The sequence below is a fragment of the Clinocottus analis genome, unplaced genomic scaffold, assembly GCF_023055335.1.
Source record: "Clinocottus analis isolate CAN_PGR_092001 unplaced genomic scaffold, fCliAna1.0.p SCAF_5, whole genome shotgun sequence".
Taxonomy (NCBI): domain Eukaryota; kingdom Metazoa; phylum Chordata; class Actinopteri; order Perciformes; family Cottidae; genus Clinocottus; species Clinocottus analis.
Window position 1 is genome coordinate 21,300,574 of NW_027176207.1, and position 16,270 is coordinate 21,316,843.

The 16,270-nt window shown below is 45.0% G+C and overlaps 1 protein-coding gene across 1 annotated transcript; it reads right to left on the bottom strand.

Moving 5' to 3' along the window:
- Positions 1–3,095: 3,095 nt before the first annotated feature.
- On the bottom strand, positions 3,096–15,929 carry sgpp1b (sphingosine-1-phosphate phosphatase 1b). Its single transcript, XM_068600341.1, has 3 exons — positions 14,878–15,929; positions 7,599–7,688; positions 3,096–3,886 (listed from the first exon to the last, which is right to left on the bottom strand). Exons 1-3 carry the CDS (start codon positions 15,622–15,624, stop codon positions 3,335–3,337), a joined length of 1,389 nt encoding a protein of 462 aa, XP_068456442.1. The 5' UTR covers positions 15,625–15,929; the 3' UTR covers positions 3,096–3,334.
- Positions 15,930–16,270: the final 341 nt, after the last annotated feature.

The window sequence follows — 16,270 nt, forward strand, 5'->3', positions numbered from 1 at the left end:
CTTCGGCTGAGAACAAGCATGGAGGAAACACTCTGTGTCACAGTATTTATCGCCGGGTGGGAACCGATCCCCGATATAAAGGTTCCGCTCCTATCCAGCGCACACAAATCATGTTTAATGAATTTTAGTCAAATTAAAGACAACTTAAATAAAAAGATAAAGAAACGGAACATCAGGAAACGTTGTGGCTGGCTGTGTTATCAAATATTGTGTAAATTAATATTACTTTTCTAGATTATTCTCATCATCTTTTAACATTTCAACCACGTACATGAATACATATATAATATGCAACGTATACACATGACTTCATGGCGTAAAACCTATATTTCACGAGTTCAGGCGTTGTAACTTTATTTTAGCTGGGGGTTTGTTGTATTTATCAGATGAATCCATCAATTAATACGGTTTTTATTTCCTTTTGTGCGTTTCAACACCAGCAGTCATCCAGCAGGTGGCAGCAGCGCGCTTTGAGGCCTCAAAGTGTGTGACGTCACACACAAAGAAACGGAATAAAACCTTCCTGTCACTTCAGGGTTTATGGTTAGGGAGGAGGAGAAGAACAAGGAGACGAAGAAGACGAAGAGGAAGGTGCAGCTGCAGTTTTGATCACAGATGATTTTTTTTTCTCCCATCATGCTTCAGGGCAGACGTGTAAGAAGTGTTCTGAAAAGTACTAATACCACAGTGTAGAAATACTCTGCTACATCCTGCATTCACATTGTACTTTAGTAAAAGTACAACGGTACTTGCACACTGATGTACTTAAAGTACTCATAATGTCACTTTTCACCATCTTTGTGTCCTGATGGAGTTTCGACAACGAAAGAGAAAGTTTATTATATTTTTTTATTTCAGTGAATTTCACACAAACAATCAGACAGAAATTGATCCTGATTGACTCAAAGATCAAATCCAACATTACAAAAATAATCATTAAAAACATTTAAATGTTGTTCTGACGTCACGTTCACATGTTGAAAGAAGAGAAATATGATTTAAAGAAACTTTCTCATGTTTCAAATGAAGAATGTTTCTGTAAATGTGACCAGAAGCTTGAAATCAAATACATTTAAATTTATTTAACGTCGACATAAAATATCCAACCACAGCAATTTGAACGAAGGCAAAAATGTGTGAAACGAAAAAACACTTTGTATAAAACACGACCAGAGTTTTCACACGAAACATAAATATATTCCAGAACAACAACAACAACAACAAAGGCACTAAAGGGAAGAGAGGAGCAGCGTGTCTGTGTTGTCGAAACATTTTAAAATAAAACTAATTTACCTGACTGAAGTTCATCCCTGTTGTTGTTGTTGTTGTTGTTTAAACTCTTCCTGGAGGAAGCTTCCTCTCATCTCATTCCTCGTCTCTTTCTTGTGAATTAAATAATTTATTGAGCTCCAACGCTGCTGAAAGACTTAGAACACAACAAACAACAACAACAACAGGGACGGACTTCCTGTTTCGGTGCAGAGAGGAAACGAGGAGGCGAGGCCACAGGAAGTGAAACGAGAGGCTTAAAATTCAATATGAGAGAGAATTTGAGAAATAATCTTTTTATTAAATAACACAACAGTGTTTGTTTTTTATGAAATCACGAGAAAAACAAACGTTAGACAAAAGTTTGTGTTGATGTAAATGTGCTCGAGTTACTTTCCACCATGAATATTGTGATATTTATGAAGGAAAACAAACTTCTGAAATGAGAGGATTTCCTGCTTTTCATTGTTGTACAATAAATATTTTGGGGTTTTGAAATGTTGGTCGGACAAAAACAAGCTCGAAGACAACGTGACCTTAAGTTCTATTAACATTTAATGAAGTTTTATTAACATTTAATGAAGTTCTATTAACATTTAATAAAGTTCTATCAGCTGATCAAACTCTAAAGAACAAAAACAGTTGAAATAATTTGTTTTTTGTTAGATTTGGTCTTTTATTATTTTTATTGACATTTTATTGTTTTAAAAATCAGATTAACCGTTAAAGATCATTAATAGTGTTTAGTTTCAGCAGTAATTTAATTATGTAAAATAAAATGTGCGGCAGGAAGTTAAACAAACATTAATCTCTAAAACCTCCTTCGTCTCCTGGTCTTAAAGTCTAACGGGTTCCTCGTGATCTTTGACCTTCAGGGACTCAACGACCTCTGACCTCAGCGCAGCGTTCAGGCTCAGCGGGAACGCAGTGCATTGTGGGAGCAGTGTGTTTCTATCAGGACGGTACCGTACTAAACAACAACAACAACAACGTGAGTCAGAACCTGCTACGTAAAGACTCAAGAGGCTGTGTGTGTGTGTGTGTGTGTGTGTGTGAAGAATAAAGATGTTGAAATATCTCCAGAATTAAATGATAAATATGAGAAAAAAAGTCTTTTGAGTAGAAACTGACTTTAAATAATAATTCACTAAGTTATTTCATAACTTTACTGAATGTTTAAACCTTCCCTCAAAAACATTTGAACTTTTTTTTCTAAATATTTTTCCGCTTCATTCCGGTTCTGCGTCTCCGTTCCCACAAAACTACGCTGTAACATTTAAACTGACAATAATAATAATAATATTCTATTTGCCTGAGCTGTTAACACCTCTCTCTCCCTTCATCATCCTCACCTCTCTCTTCCCTCTAGATGAAACTCTCTAAACAGGAAGCGATGTCATTGAAGAGCATCGCGAACAGGAAGTCTGTTTACGGCGTCGTCGTGAGAAGAGAAAACAGATTTAAAAAAATAAAACTTCTCTAAACGTTCCAGTTCGTTCTCTTAACAAAGTGGAAGAGCCCTTCAAGAACTTTTACACCTCAGGTGTGTCCGGTCCACAGGTGAGAGGAGGGGGCGGGGCCAGGAAAAGCTCTGACACCGGAATGAGGAAGTAGAAAAGGGATTAAATATGAACCATCATGAAGCGTCCCGACACAGAACCACACAAAAAACAATGAAATCCTCTTTTTTTAAACTCCAAAAACCCTCAAAACGTCAGGATTTGCTGCTTTCCTGAGTCTCACATCGCAGTAACTCTCCGTCTTCATGTTATTATAGTAATCGTTGACGTTTCATAGATTGGTGAATGACGACAGGAACCGATGAGTCGCAGCCCAAAACATGTTTAATGGAGAACCTTTCAGTGTTTTAACGTGAGAGGGAACAGTTTGTGTGGTTCTCGCGTCCCGAAGAAGAAAAGCACGAATGGAAAATGTAGATATTAAGACACAGGTTTATCCATCAGTGGCGTTTCAGTCTCTCGGAGGAAGAGGAAGAGGAAGAGGAGGAGTGGAGGTCCTGGTCCCTCCCCTCCCCCCTCCGCCCCTCTCACCCTCCACCCCGCGATCAGGAGAGCGGCGCGTAGCTGAAGAGCAGCGGCACCAGGAAGAGCATGTTGAAGCCCACGGCGCCGTACACCACGTAGCGGTACGGCAGCTCCACCTCCATGTGCTGCCGCGCCTTCCGCACGTCGTCGCCGGGCACGCCGAACACCCGGCACGCCAGCGGGATGGCGACGGCCTTCATCAGCGCCCGCGTGGCCATGAGCACCAGCACGCCCAGCACGAGCCGCAGCAGCGCCGCGCCCACAAGGCCGACGCCGAGGTGCGGCGTCGCGAAGGGCAGCCGGTCCGGCGCGGCGTCGGGCAGCAGGCCCAGCCGGCGGTTGAGGTGGGACGCCACCGCCACGCCGGCGCCCGTGCCCAGGATCTGGGCGGTGTCGCCGCGCGAGGTGCTCCAGGTGTCCAGCGTGAAGGAGAAGACGCCCAGCAGCAGGTGCAGCGACACGATGACCAGCGGCGCGCAGCCGCACGTCAGGTTGAAGCCGTCGATCGCGTCCAGCGCCGGCAGGAAGAGCAGCAGGATGAGCGCGCTGTAGAGGACGCCGACGACCACGTCCTGAGGGGAGGAGCAGGAGGAGAAGGTCACGGGGAGGTCAGGGGTTTTATTACATTACACCCAGGAACGACCGCAAGAGACACATTGATGGATTTACACGACTTTAAACCAATTTAAACCAAATCTTCATGACATTAAACCATATTTAAACCAAATTCCCATCACTTTTTCAGGTTTTCCATGACCGTAAGAATTAAAGTAAAATAAAAGATGTATTTGTTCTTCAAGCAAAGTGAAGCCGTATCCTGAATGAACACAAACACATTCTGGTTCATTGACCAGCAGCGGCAGACCGACACTCATCAGAAACTCTCTCACCGCGTCACAGGAGAGAAACCGTGGAGTTGCACTTTGAGAAACAACCTTTTACTTTCAGAAACTTCCTCCAATCAACTGTGGAAACTAAAATCAGGGTCTAAAAGCATTTTTTAGAGTTCATAAAAACATTTGAGATCATCTCAGAACTGGATTATAAATTGTGGGATATTGAAAAAATATTTAAAGATCTGATTTCTCTGAAGTGAAAAGCTGCTTTTCTTTGTTTTTTTACGTCGTAGTTATTGAATATATTTGGCTTTTAGACGCTTTTCCTTTAACTTGAGGAGTTAAAAAGTATTTCTCTCTTTACTGAACAAAAAATGTGTACTTTAAATATCAAGAACACAAATAAAAAACATCTGTGCTCATGATATTTATCTGCTTTGAAGGCAACCAGTCAGAGATAATCCAGAAGTGAAACATCTGGTCACCGTGTGACTAACAGAAGTGATTCATCTTGGTAGACGGCGTGCGTCCTGATTGATCTGCTATTGATTCTGCATTTGTGACACAAGAATTTCTGCAGAAGGAAACTTTCTTCGTTGGCCATCAGATACGCTCGTCTGCACGTTCCTAAAGTGCTGAAGTGAGCTGTGTGTGTGTGTGTGTGTGTGTGTGTGTGCAGAGGGTGTAAATAAACATGCAGTCGTCCCTCATCATGTTGACTCTGCCTGGCTCTTCTTTCCCTGCTTCCTGCACAGAGACCAGAGCTCCTGTTGGGAGGTAAACGTCCGTCTGGCTGCTTCAACACGTTGCAGTCGATCATCAACCCGCTCTGGACCGCACGCTCCCGCCGGCGTGCAGCATGTGACGCGGTGCAAGGGTTACTGGTTTACTGCCCGACCTTTAAAAAAAGGTGAATCAGCAGCCAGATAACCAGCAGGAACTCTTCCACCCCGAAGGTTGACTGTGAGTCATCAACTCCTGCTGACGCTGCAAACCTTTATCAGCTCTCTCTCGCTCTCGAAACGACGTGAAAGTTTGAAAGTTTCTCCTCCAAGAGGAAACACTGCGCCCGATGTCCAGAAAGAGGACGAGCGTTTGTGTTATCAGAGGGAAGCTTTTGTCTTCAGCGCTTCTCAATGAGAATGAATGAGAGTTGTTACTGTCAGCGTGGTGGAGAAAGATAATAATAACTGTATTCACTGAGGTCTGACTGAGCGTTGATGCATTTACACGCTTCTCCGTTAGCCTTTAAGTGAAATAAAAACAGCAGAGAGAGGAGGTGCTCGGGGTTAAAGGCCGTCGGACGAGCGGCTCCTCGTCTGGAGGCTCTTCCTGCAGAACAAAAGCAGGAGGAAGTAGTTTCCTCGGGCGCGGAGGACTTCCCGGACGCATTAAGGGCTCCGTGGCTGCTCAGTGCGCCGGAGCTCCACTCCCTGAAACACAACAGCGCACAGCGGGAACGACGCCGCACAAAGAGAGGACGTGGAGCTGCCCAAGAACTTCACTCAGGACCCGAAACACAAACGGCCGGGTTCATGGAGACGTGCCGCTTCACACAGTCTGCATCATCACACGCAAACCGATGCATTCCTGAGACGCCCATGACCTTCTTCTGTCACTATACGGCTAATAAATGTAGTGATTCAGCAAATATAAAGCCAGAGTTCAGACTGGTATTTATTTAAACTGTATGATACTTAAAGTCTAGCAGACAGACCAGAGTTTCCAAATATCCCGACATCTGAATTACAGGGATTCCTCCCAGTTGACGTAATGATGCCGGGATAAAAAAAACAAACAGCATCTTTGGTTTGAATATCTTTCCCATTAATAGAAGTTCAACTGGAGCGGATTATATGAGAACGAGGGAAAAAGAAACTCTGGTTTCTTTGAGCCGACTGAATACCGAAGAGGGAAGATCAGAGTTTAGGGATTATGAGATGTGAGGGATGAACTGACATCACACGAGGAAAATAAACTGAAAACACATGAACGGGCAACGTGCACGACCTCGTGCGGCGGGAAAAATGACCACGAGGAAGAAAAGGAAGAAGAGGAAGAGGAGAAAGAGAAGGAGGAGGAAAAGGGACATGTGGAGTACAGACTGTCACTGGAAGAACGAGTTAAAGTAGCTTCATCTCACTGATGCAACTAAAGTACTTTATCGTCCTTTAACCTCGAGTAAAGGTCTTAAACAAATATTAAGAGTTCTGTATTCAAAATGAGAGAAGTATTCAAAGTACTTGTAGTGGTTCCTGTTGGCGTTATACTCTTATATATTAGTACTGCATTGGTAGAACTCTGAGGGACATCTTTGTCACTTCTCCTCAGTCCTAATATGGCCACTTCCTGTTTACTGGTTGCAAAACAAACAAGATGGCGACAATGAGGGCGGCGAACTCGAGTGTTAAAAACGACAGTCCACAAACCTCCTCACCCCCCCCCCCTCCCCCCCCCCCCCCCCCCCTCCCCCCCCCTCCCTCCCAGGTTTCAACCTGCGTGCTGGTTCCCGGCAGACTGAGAGGTGTTTCAGTGATGTCATCGGGCTTCAAGCGCCGCCGTCGGCAGAAAACAACCCGCCAGCGTGAGAGCGGCGAATTAAAAAAAAGATGCGAGAGCAAGTTTTTGCTCGCATGGATATATTCCTCTGAGACATTTTCCAGTAAGAATTAAGAAACTCTGCGGTTTAAATCTGCAGGAAGCCGAGGCGGCTGCAGGCCTGAGCACGTAGAGCTGCACGACACCCACATCTACCACCGCCAAGCTCTGCTCCACAACTCAACAATTTAAAGCTTCTTTAAACATTTATCTTTTACTCTGGCGACATTTAAACGAACCGCACAAATTGAAATGAGGGAATAAAAACATGAACAGCTGCTTTCTCCCGTTAACTTCCTTCACTTTCTTCTTCCAAGATGGCGGTGAAGAACCTCCAGGAGGAAGTTAAACATGGACACTTGTTAACTGAATAAAAGCAGCGCACGAATGAAACCGCCCCCTGAGTCTGCAGGTGCTCGCCGTCTTTGCGACGTTGCATCATGGGCGTTGTGTCAAAACACACGACGTGTTCGGAGGAAGTTTCTCTCTTTGCTGAAGCAGGAACAGAAACTCGTCTGGAGGCTTCAGGTCAGATTTCACCTCGAACTCAGGCGGCTGGAGGGCGACGCCCGACTCCACCACGCAAATAATACAACGAGGACCGGCGGCCGAGGACGGCTCTTTTGTTCAAGGTTGTGTTCACGGTTGTGTTCACGGTTGTGTGCGGTTGTTGCTCCGTGTGCGTCTGCAGGCGATCGCGTCGCTGACGTCAGAGCCTGAAAACGAGCCGAGAGCCGGAGAGGAAGGATTCTGTTTCTAACGGACAGAACGACGGAAAACCTGGCACCGCAGGCGTCAACGACACCATCTGTGTGTGTGTGTGTGTGTGTGTGTGTGTGTGTGTACGTACCAGGACTGAGTGCATTCCCATGTAGATCCGGCTGACACAGACCAGCAGACACCAGCAGAGAGCCAAGCTGAAGCCCAGTGTGAACGGGTACTGTGGAGGTGAGAGGACACACTTTCATTAGACAAGATGATGACACACATCTTGGAGACTAAATATCCTTTTTTAATAAATAATAAATCCTTCACATGCAAGTTATTCAAACGTGGGGGAAAAAAAGCAGAGTTTTGGAGACCTAAGTGGTGTTAGCCCTGAAAAATCCCAAAGATGTCGAATTAAACAACAATGACACACATAAATCACAAAAAAAGAGGAATGTTTTGTTACTTTATAATGACAATAAGACAATGAGGTAACAATGCATTTTATAACCTTTAATAAAACTGTTTTTGCTAATGTTTTATGGAGGTAAATGCACTAAGAACCTTCAGGCAGGAAGTACATTGAGTGACTTTAATTGCATAAGCGCCTCCATGCTTCACATTAGAGCAATACATAATCTATATTTGCTCCTGATCGTCAAACTGCTGCTTTTACTGCTCTGATCCGGTGATACAGCGACAATAAAAACAAAGAGTGTGCGTGCCGGAGTCGTAACGACGGGGACGTCTCGTCCTGAAAAGGTTTAAAGAGTCAGGTCGCTTCTCGCTCATGTGACTCAGATTTGAACATTTCACGAGTCTCAGATCAGATCTGAGTCACAAGACTGAAGACTCGAGCCGACAGGATGCCAGAGCTCTCAAACTTTACAAATGAAGTTATGTCTGTGCAAAAAATAACTAACATTTGGCGAAAATAAATACCTTATTGTAGCTGCAATTAACCTGTTCTGCACTCAATATCTATTTGAGATGATAACTAAAAGGTTTTTAATACCGTCTCCACAGTTTGAGAACCAGTGGTGCGACGCTGAGACGACCCAGACCTCTCAGACTGAACCAAATAAAAAAGAAAAGAATGAACAGCCCAACGTCTCAAAGTCTGTCCCCAAACGATAGTTTACACTCGCCGTAGAGAAGCCGGAGCCAGAAACAGACGTACTTTAAGTTCTGTAAGTTGCCGTTGTCGGGGAAGAATGTGTCCTGTGCTGTCTGAGAGATGATGGCATTAGCCAGGTGTGTTTACTGGATACCTGCGTCTCCAATATGGCCATTAATGTACATTCACACAAGCCTGAACACGACCAATGACGGCGACACAAGAGAGACAAAGTGTTGTACTTACATACAACCCTGTGCTCCTTTTAAGGTACTCATCGCTCCTGTTGCATGCATGCACATGTACGTCTCTATTCCCTGTTGCATGCACATGTACGTGTCTATTCCCTGTTGCATGCACATGTACGTCTCTATTCCCTGTTGCATGCACATGTACGTGTCTATTCCCTGTTGCATGCACATGTACGTCTCTATTCCCTGTTGCATGCACATGTACGTCTCTATTCCCTGTTGCATGCACATGTACGTCTCTATTCCCTGTTGCATGCACATGTACGTCTCTATTCCCTGTTGCATGCACATGTACGTCTCTATTTCTCACAAGGAAACTAGATGTATTTCCACCACAACCACACGTTATGCAGCCAAATTAAATATCTTAAGGATATTAAACCTTTGTTTCTGTTCTCTGCATGTAAAACTGGTTTGCACAAAGGCAGGAAAGTACTTCATGAATATGAGCCGTGAGTTTACAGACGGTTACAAACTCCCCCTCGGCATCGTGGGGGTTGGTTTGTGGCATTTTCGCCGGTTACACCGGCAGTCTTTGTGCAAATCTCTGGGTTGTGCTCATTGGCTTTTTGAGTTTGTTTTGTTTGTTCGCCCGTGGCGTCGAGGAGGCGGCGCCTCGGAGCACGGACCGGCTTCAGGCCGTCAGTAACGGTGGCTTGTAGCAGAGGGCGATAAAGACATTTCTTCATTTTGTCAATCAAGTGTCAGAGAATAGAGAACCTGCCCATCACCATGTCGCACAGCGGAGGGGGAGGGGCTTATTGTTCTCATGAAACCAGAACACACACACACACACACACACACACACACACACAAGCTGCCGACTAACTGGCTTCACCAGCGAGAGGCGTGCAGGTCTGCAGCCGGAAAAGAGGATGAAGAGAAAGCGAGCGACAGCCGAGCCGTGAGAACGAGACGACGGACCAAACAAAAGTGCCGAGGTTTGCTAAAAAAAAAAACGCCTTTTGTTCTCTCCATTGTTGTCCAAGCAGCTCAGATTTCCCCTCTCGGGCCGGCACTACGTGACAAATCCCAAACCATCACTGGGACGCCCCACAGATCCAGCCCTCCAGGGGCCGGATTACCAGCGAGGGCCGAAGCCTCGCAGCTGTGAGCTACAAATATAAAGTTCAGTATCTCTGAACGCGGCCGGCCTCGTGCGTCAACTCCCTCCTCGTTATCTACGCAACGTTTCAAGGTGACAGGATTAAAAGAAAGGCCTCGGCGGGGCCGATGGACAGAGAGATAAAGGCTGGTTTTACTGCCAGATGACCTTTGTTCCAAATGAGCTTCTTGAAGTACACAAAACCACCACGGCTCAGATTGAGCTGCTATCCAAAAGCAGGTGCTGGTTGTGAAGCTTGTAATGGAAAAAGTAGATGAAAAACAATGGATTAAAGCACATATTCGACTGGCATATCACAGTTATCAAACCGTGTATCTGGAGATTAGAGCGTTTGTTTTTTGTGTTGTTGAAGTTGTTCAAGTTAAAAGTCTCTGTGATTTCAAAAAAGAAAAATTTTGGCGTTTATAGTTTTGTTTTTCATGACTGTCCTCATATAGTTTGTTTTGTTAAATAGTTCAAATGTATGCTGTGTGGTAAATACAGAGGATTATTTTACTCTTTTGATAATGACATTCCCATCAGCCACTGCAGCACTTTGTGTTTCGTGCTAATAGTAAAATGATGAGTGATGCTAACATCGTGCTAACATCGTGCTAACATCGTGCTAACATGGTCACTGTGAACATCAGAGTGGGTCATTAACGAAACGGTTTCCACGTTTAAAAGAGAAACTTGTCAAAATAAAGCAGTGAAAAAGCCACGACTATAAAAAAAAAGGTTTTTAATAGCTGAAAGAGCTGAAGAGGATGTGTTTTCATGTTCATTCACCTCCCTGAACTTATTTCCAGCAGCGTATGAGAGTCACAGATGTTATTTCTCACATTCTCCACAATTATTCGGCAGTTACGTTTGATCTGTTTAGACTCAGAGGTTTCACACGAGGACACGAGCTGCTGTCCGGTTGCAGACTCTCGTCTCCACAGGTTGCTCTCTAACCACCGGAGGCTTCGCTTCAAAGTGTCAAGGACTTTTTAAATGACGTCAGTGCAGACGGACACTCTGTGTAAACTCGCTCTGGCCTCGCGCCGGTGACCACGGCGGTTCACCTCATGCAAAGCGTTAAGGACACGGGGTGTGTGTGTGTGTGGCTTGTGGTACTCTACACACACACACACTGCTTATCGACCGTTAGCCTCAGTGCTCCCTCACACACACACACACACACTAGTCACTTTCCCTTTACACTTACATTTCACTTGTTTAAAGTTCTGCCATCTGTTCGTCTGTGCACTTTATTTTAGATATTATATTCTAAATATAACAGTAAATTAAATGTCTTGCACTGTTTTTTATCGTTTAATGTTCGGCACCCCCCGCCATGACCAATTCCTCGTATGTGAAAACATATGTGGCGATAAATGCTTCTGAATCTGATGAGACGCACACGCACATGCACACGCTAATCGTCATAATGCGTTGGAAAAAGACCCGACAGGCCGACACCTGATCACTGATTGTTCATGCGATTAACTGGAAGCTGCAGCTTCAAATGTCCACAAGAGGAAAAAGGTTATAACAGAATCAACACAAGTCAACAGAAGTGAGCCGCGGACACAATGTGAAACTGAGTGAGGGCGTTTTTTTTCGATGCCGTTAAACTCATTCACTCGTTCACGCTCGCAGGAGGAAGCTGGCCGGCTCCCAGCTCATGTTCTCAGGGAGAGGAAGCGTTACACAAAAGGCTGCCGGCCGTCACGACGTCATGTTTTCTGTTCTGGTCCGACCGGCCCGGACGTTTCATACGACTCGATGCGCCTAAAAAAAAAAAAAAACACGTCGCGCCGCCTTTATCTTCTCATCCCTCCGCTGGTCTGATCGTCTCTCCATCAACTCTCATCCTCTGCTAGAAGACTTCCTCCCCCTCACTTCCATCCGCCTCCTCTCCTCTCACTTCGGTCCAATCCTTCCTCGCCTGTCCCCGTCATTGCCGGTGTCTTCCGAGAGACATCTGGTTCTGGTTAACGTCAGTGAGGAGGAGGACCGTCCCGCTGCGGCCCGTCCAAATCCAAACATTCCTGCTTCGCCGAGACGAGCCAGCTGACAGCAGGAAAGCTCACAGAGCGACTACGGCAAGCAGCGGAGGACACGAAGGACGAGGGTCATCCCTGGATCTGGGCGAGCTGTAAACGCTGCTCATTTGGTTAAAAAAAACAGTTTGTTTGGTAATATTCAGGCTGCACTCTGCTAAAGATGCTCCTCTCACACATGTAAAGCAGAGTTTCTTCACAAAGAATCACACAAACGCGACATCTCATGAGTTTCTTATGATTCAGTCAAACAGCTGAGCCACTAAAACAAAGAACCAAGACCAAAACAACAGACTTAAATGTACTCGTTATATGACCTGGGATCTAATCAATAAGCTGAATTGGTGCCTCCGCTGCAGCAGGATGGTGATATTGGCTTAAAGATGGACTTTCCTTGACATTTGTAATTCCCCATGTTGTCAGTAAATGATCAAACTAATAGATATGAGCAATTATGTTGAGCTTTAAAATTAAAATGTCAAGAAAAAAAAAGGTCTTTCAACGTCTTTGTATTTTTAGGATTTTTTAAAGATATATTTGACATTTTAATACCAATTGAGCCTTCTTAGATACATTAAATAAATGCCTTTTCAGACTTTTTGAAAGGATCAGGAGCAAGAAAGGGAGACAGTCTTATTCGACAGTGTTTTAAGGCCTTGAACAGAGATCACTGATCGATGAGAGAGCTTTATTGAAACGTCGTGAGCAGAAAAAACGCTGAGACGGACAAAGTTCATAAAAAGAGAGAGTGCTGCAGACTCAATGAGTGCTATCTTGAAGCCCGTCTGAAGTCATGGGTCGGCCCTCTTATCTCGCGCTGCGACAGGCAGACAGAGAGGCACAGGGTCGTAAATCAATCTCTCCCCGGCTCTCGTCTCGTCCACTGTGATTCAGAACCTCGCGATGCTGCGATCCTACGCACGCTTTTGCTTCTTTGGAAACCTCTGGGCTGTTTTCCACAGTAGTGACTGTTGAACGTTAAGCAAAGGAGTTGGACGTGACGACGAGGCATTGTGGGAATCGTAGATAACAAGAGTTGGCAATCTGTGCAGACTCTGGCTGAAAACAAACACGTTGGGACAAAGTCGACTCATTTAAAGTCATTGTTTTGGCAACAAAATGAAAAATTTCCCCGGAGTTCAAGATGACGTCTTCAAATGGTTTGTTTCTGTCCAACGAAACCAAAAATAGTGAATTTTCAATAGTAGAATAGCTAAAAAAAAAAAAGCAGCAAACACTTATATTTTAGCGGGTCAAGTGTCTGGGAATCTCTGCAAGAACAATCCCTGCAGGAGAATACGTTTTGATGAATCAGCTTATTGCTCCATAAATCTGTCTTAAAGCCTGAAGGTTCTCGTCTCAGTGCCATGAGAATCAAAACGGACTTCCTGCAGCTCGTCGATCACGGTCCTCACGATGTGGATTCCCAGTGAGACGATGTGGATTCCCAGTGAGACGATGTGGATTCCCAGTGAGACGATGTGGATTCCCAGTGAGACGATGTGGATTCCCAGTGAGACGATGTGGATTCCCAGTGAGACGATGTGGATTCCCAGTGAGACAATGGGAGCGGACACAGAGTCAACAGACTGGACACAATGGAGGGCTGTTCTTCCGGAGTGAATCGCAAGAGATGAAGAAAAGAACAACAGAGAAAGCAGCTTCTCTATCACTGGAGCGACAGACGAGGAGAGAGAGTTGGTTTAAAGGCCGGCCAGTACTTCCTGGGCCGATTACGTGCACATTTGCTTCATTTGCAAGGACAACAAAGTGTAAGAATGTAACTCGATGAACAGCGTTCGAGTCGAAGCGAAACGGAGAGCAACAAAATGTTTTATTGTGTCTATTTCAACTGTTAGTCCACCATCTTTTGACCTGGAAAATGTCAGAATAGTGGAGAAACGTGCACAAAAATCAGTTTGTTTTGCCTGAAAACTACAGAATCAAAAAGATATCCAGCTTGCGATTCGAGAAAAATCACAAATATTCACATTTCAGTGGCTCGAACAAAACAACTGTGATAAAATATCACCTGATTAACTGATTTCATCCTCTTAAAAGTCATTTTTCTGCTGTGTAGTGAACAATGTGAGTGTCACGAGGCCGTCAGTTGGCTGAAGGACCGCAGACTTTTAGCGGTGTTGCCACAATCAGCTCGTTTACAAGCAGTAAGAGAGTCAACTCATGTGCTCGTGCGGCGGCGTCTGTCACCGTATCCGCCGGTTTGACCACGTTAATACTTAATGCTGCAAATACACAGATCCTGTATCAGGAGCTGCCACCGGGCAGATGTTGTCATCTTGTGTTGTTGTTGCTGTTGTCGTTGCATTTAACTGAACCTTTGCAAACCTTAGGGGGACATTACAATGCAGGGTAATTTACATTAAGACGATATATTGTGCTGCTAGACGTAGGAGAGCTTGCAGAGACGATTGGTAAATATTAATTATTGTAATCACTGTGTGTACAATCAACATGAAACAGTTTGAATTACTTATAGTTTGCATTTTGTTTACATTCAGTTAACGCAACAATTGTTCATACTGTATATATCCAGTATATGTTGGCTTTGATTCAACTTTATAAACTTTTGGATGTTTAAAGCTAATTATTCATCTCATGGCTCCTTTTAAATAACTTTTGTCTGTTGTGTATTTCTATTTAAAGTGTCAAAGGGGCAAAATATATTGAGTATTTACTCAAATATGAATTAAAAAAAAGGTAGTTCACCTGTTGTGAAACACCGAAACAGGAACTCAGTTTCCTTCCTTTTAAAAAAAGGAGGAAGTGATGTCCTGCACACTTCCTCTTACTCTTCTCCTGCTGCATCTCATGCATTTAATGCATTTAATATATTTTATTCCACTACTTTTGTTAAAGACTTTTCTGTGCACACGTACCTCCCAGCGGCCGTAGGTCAGGAAGAACAGGGAGATGGGGATGGCCGTGCCGGACATGGCGTGCGTGGACGGCATGCTGTACTCTGAGTTGTAGAACATCTCCACCTTGACCACCGGCGGCGAGGCGGGCCGGGACCAGCCGACGAGGTCCTTGGTGCACTGGCCCAGGTACATGACCCAGACCCAGACCATGATGAGCCGCCGGCCCACGAAGGCGTCCACGTTCCACGTGACGAAGGGGAAGAAGGTGATGTAGAAGAGCTCGTTGCCCAGCTCGGTGCCGAAGGTGAACATGTAGTACAGGAACCGGTTCTCGATGAGGAACTCCCGCCCGACGTCGCCCGTTAGAGAGTTCCTGCGCAGCGGCTTCACCGTCGCCTCCCCGCCGGACACGAGCGCCCCGTTCCCGGGTGGCGACGTTTCACTTTTCTCCCCTCTGTTCGTAGCGACACTCGCGTCGGCGACCCTCCTGAGAACACGCGTCGGCGACCCCGTTTGTGTTATCTCCGCTTCCCCTTCCCCGGCTCCGATAACGGCCGAGATTCCGCTCTCATTCCCCCCGGCGACGTGGTGATGGCAAGCCCCGTTGTTATGCGAGTGAGCCCGGTCTGCCTCCTTGCCGGTGCCGGGGCTGGTACCGCTTCTCGATAACGTCTCGCGTACTCCACAAAAGCGCTGGAAGCGGGCTACGAGGTGGGGGTCTTGTAGGTAGTGATACAGCTCTACAAAGCGGTTACTTTTCTCCATGTTTACTGCGGGTCACGGACCAACAACACCGGGCTGATAGAAGAACCCTCTCCTCCCGCCTCTGGTACGTCAGCTCCCCTGTGACGTACGTCAGCTCGCGAACCCGTGCATTGTGGCAGAGTAAACCCCGAACCGTTTTCTTTTTTTTTTTTTAAACTACAACAAGTTATGATAACGGCTGGAAATACTAAAGAAAATATAAATACAAGTAAAAGAAAGAATTTTTTTTTTTTTAGACAGAACCGAGCGGTTCCGGTTCTTGTTCGACGGCGTCAGGATACGTCCGTCGACCCGCTATCTGAGCCTGCAACTGACAGATCCAGGGAGCGCGCGCATGGGGAACGCGCTTTACGTGGTGCGTTCACGTGCCGTCAGATGTGTATCTTTCACAATTCTTTTAATGACTTGAAAAAAAAAGCTGAATATTTTTATATTTTTAAGTTAATTTGCATTGCCAACGGATGCTTCTGTGTAATGGTTGTGCCTATAAACCAGTAAATAACTTTAACTTTACAACCTATAAATCGTGATTATTTTCGAATTCCAGAAAGTTTAAATTATATTTTCACATTTACACCTTTTTAGGGGGAACAACAATATACATCTTAGTTAAGGTCATAGTCCATCAACTTAATTAAAATTTCAC

Bases quoted from the DNA above. Each gene is read 5' to 3' on its own strand.
- sgpp1b (XM_068600341.1), bottom strand. From the start codon at position 15,624: ATGGAGAAAAGTAACCGCTTTGTAGAGCTGTATCACTACCTACAAGAC. The intron at 7,689-14,877 runs GTACGTGTGCAC...TCACCTCCACAG, and splicing joins TGACCTACGGCCGCTGGGAG to TACCCGTTCACACTGGGCTT. The intron at 3,887-7,598 runs GTACGTACACAC...TCCTCCCCTCAG, and splicing joins TGGGAATGCACTCAGTCCTG to GACGTGGTCGTCGGCGTCCT.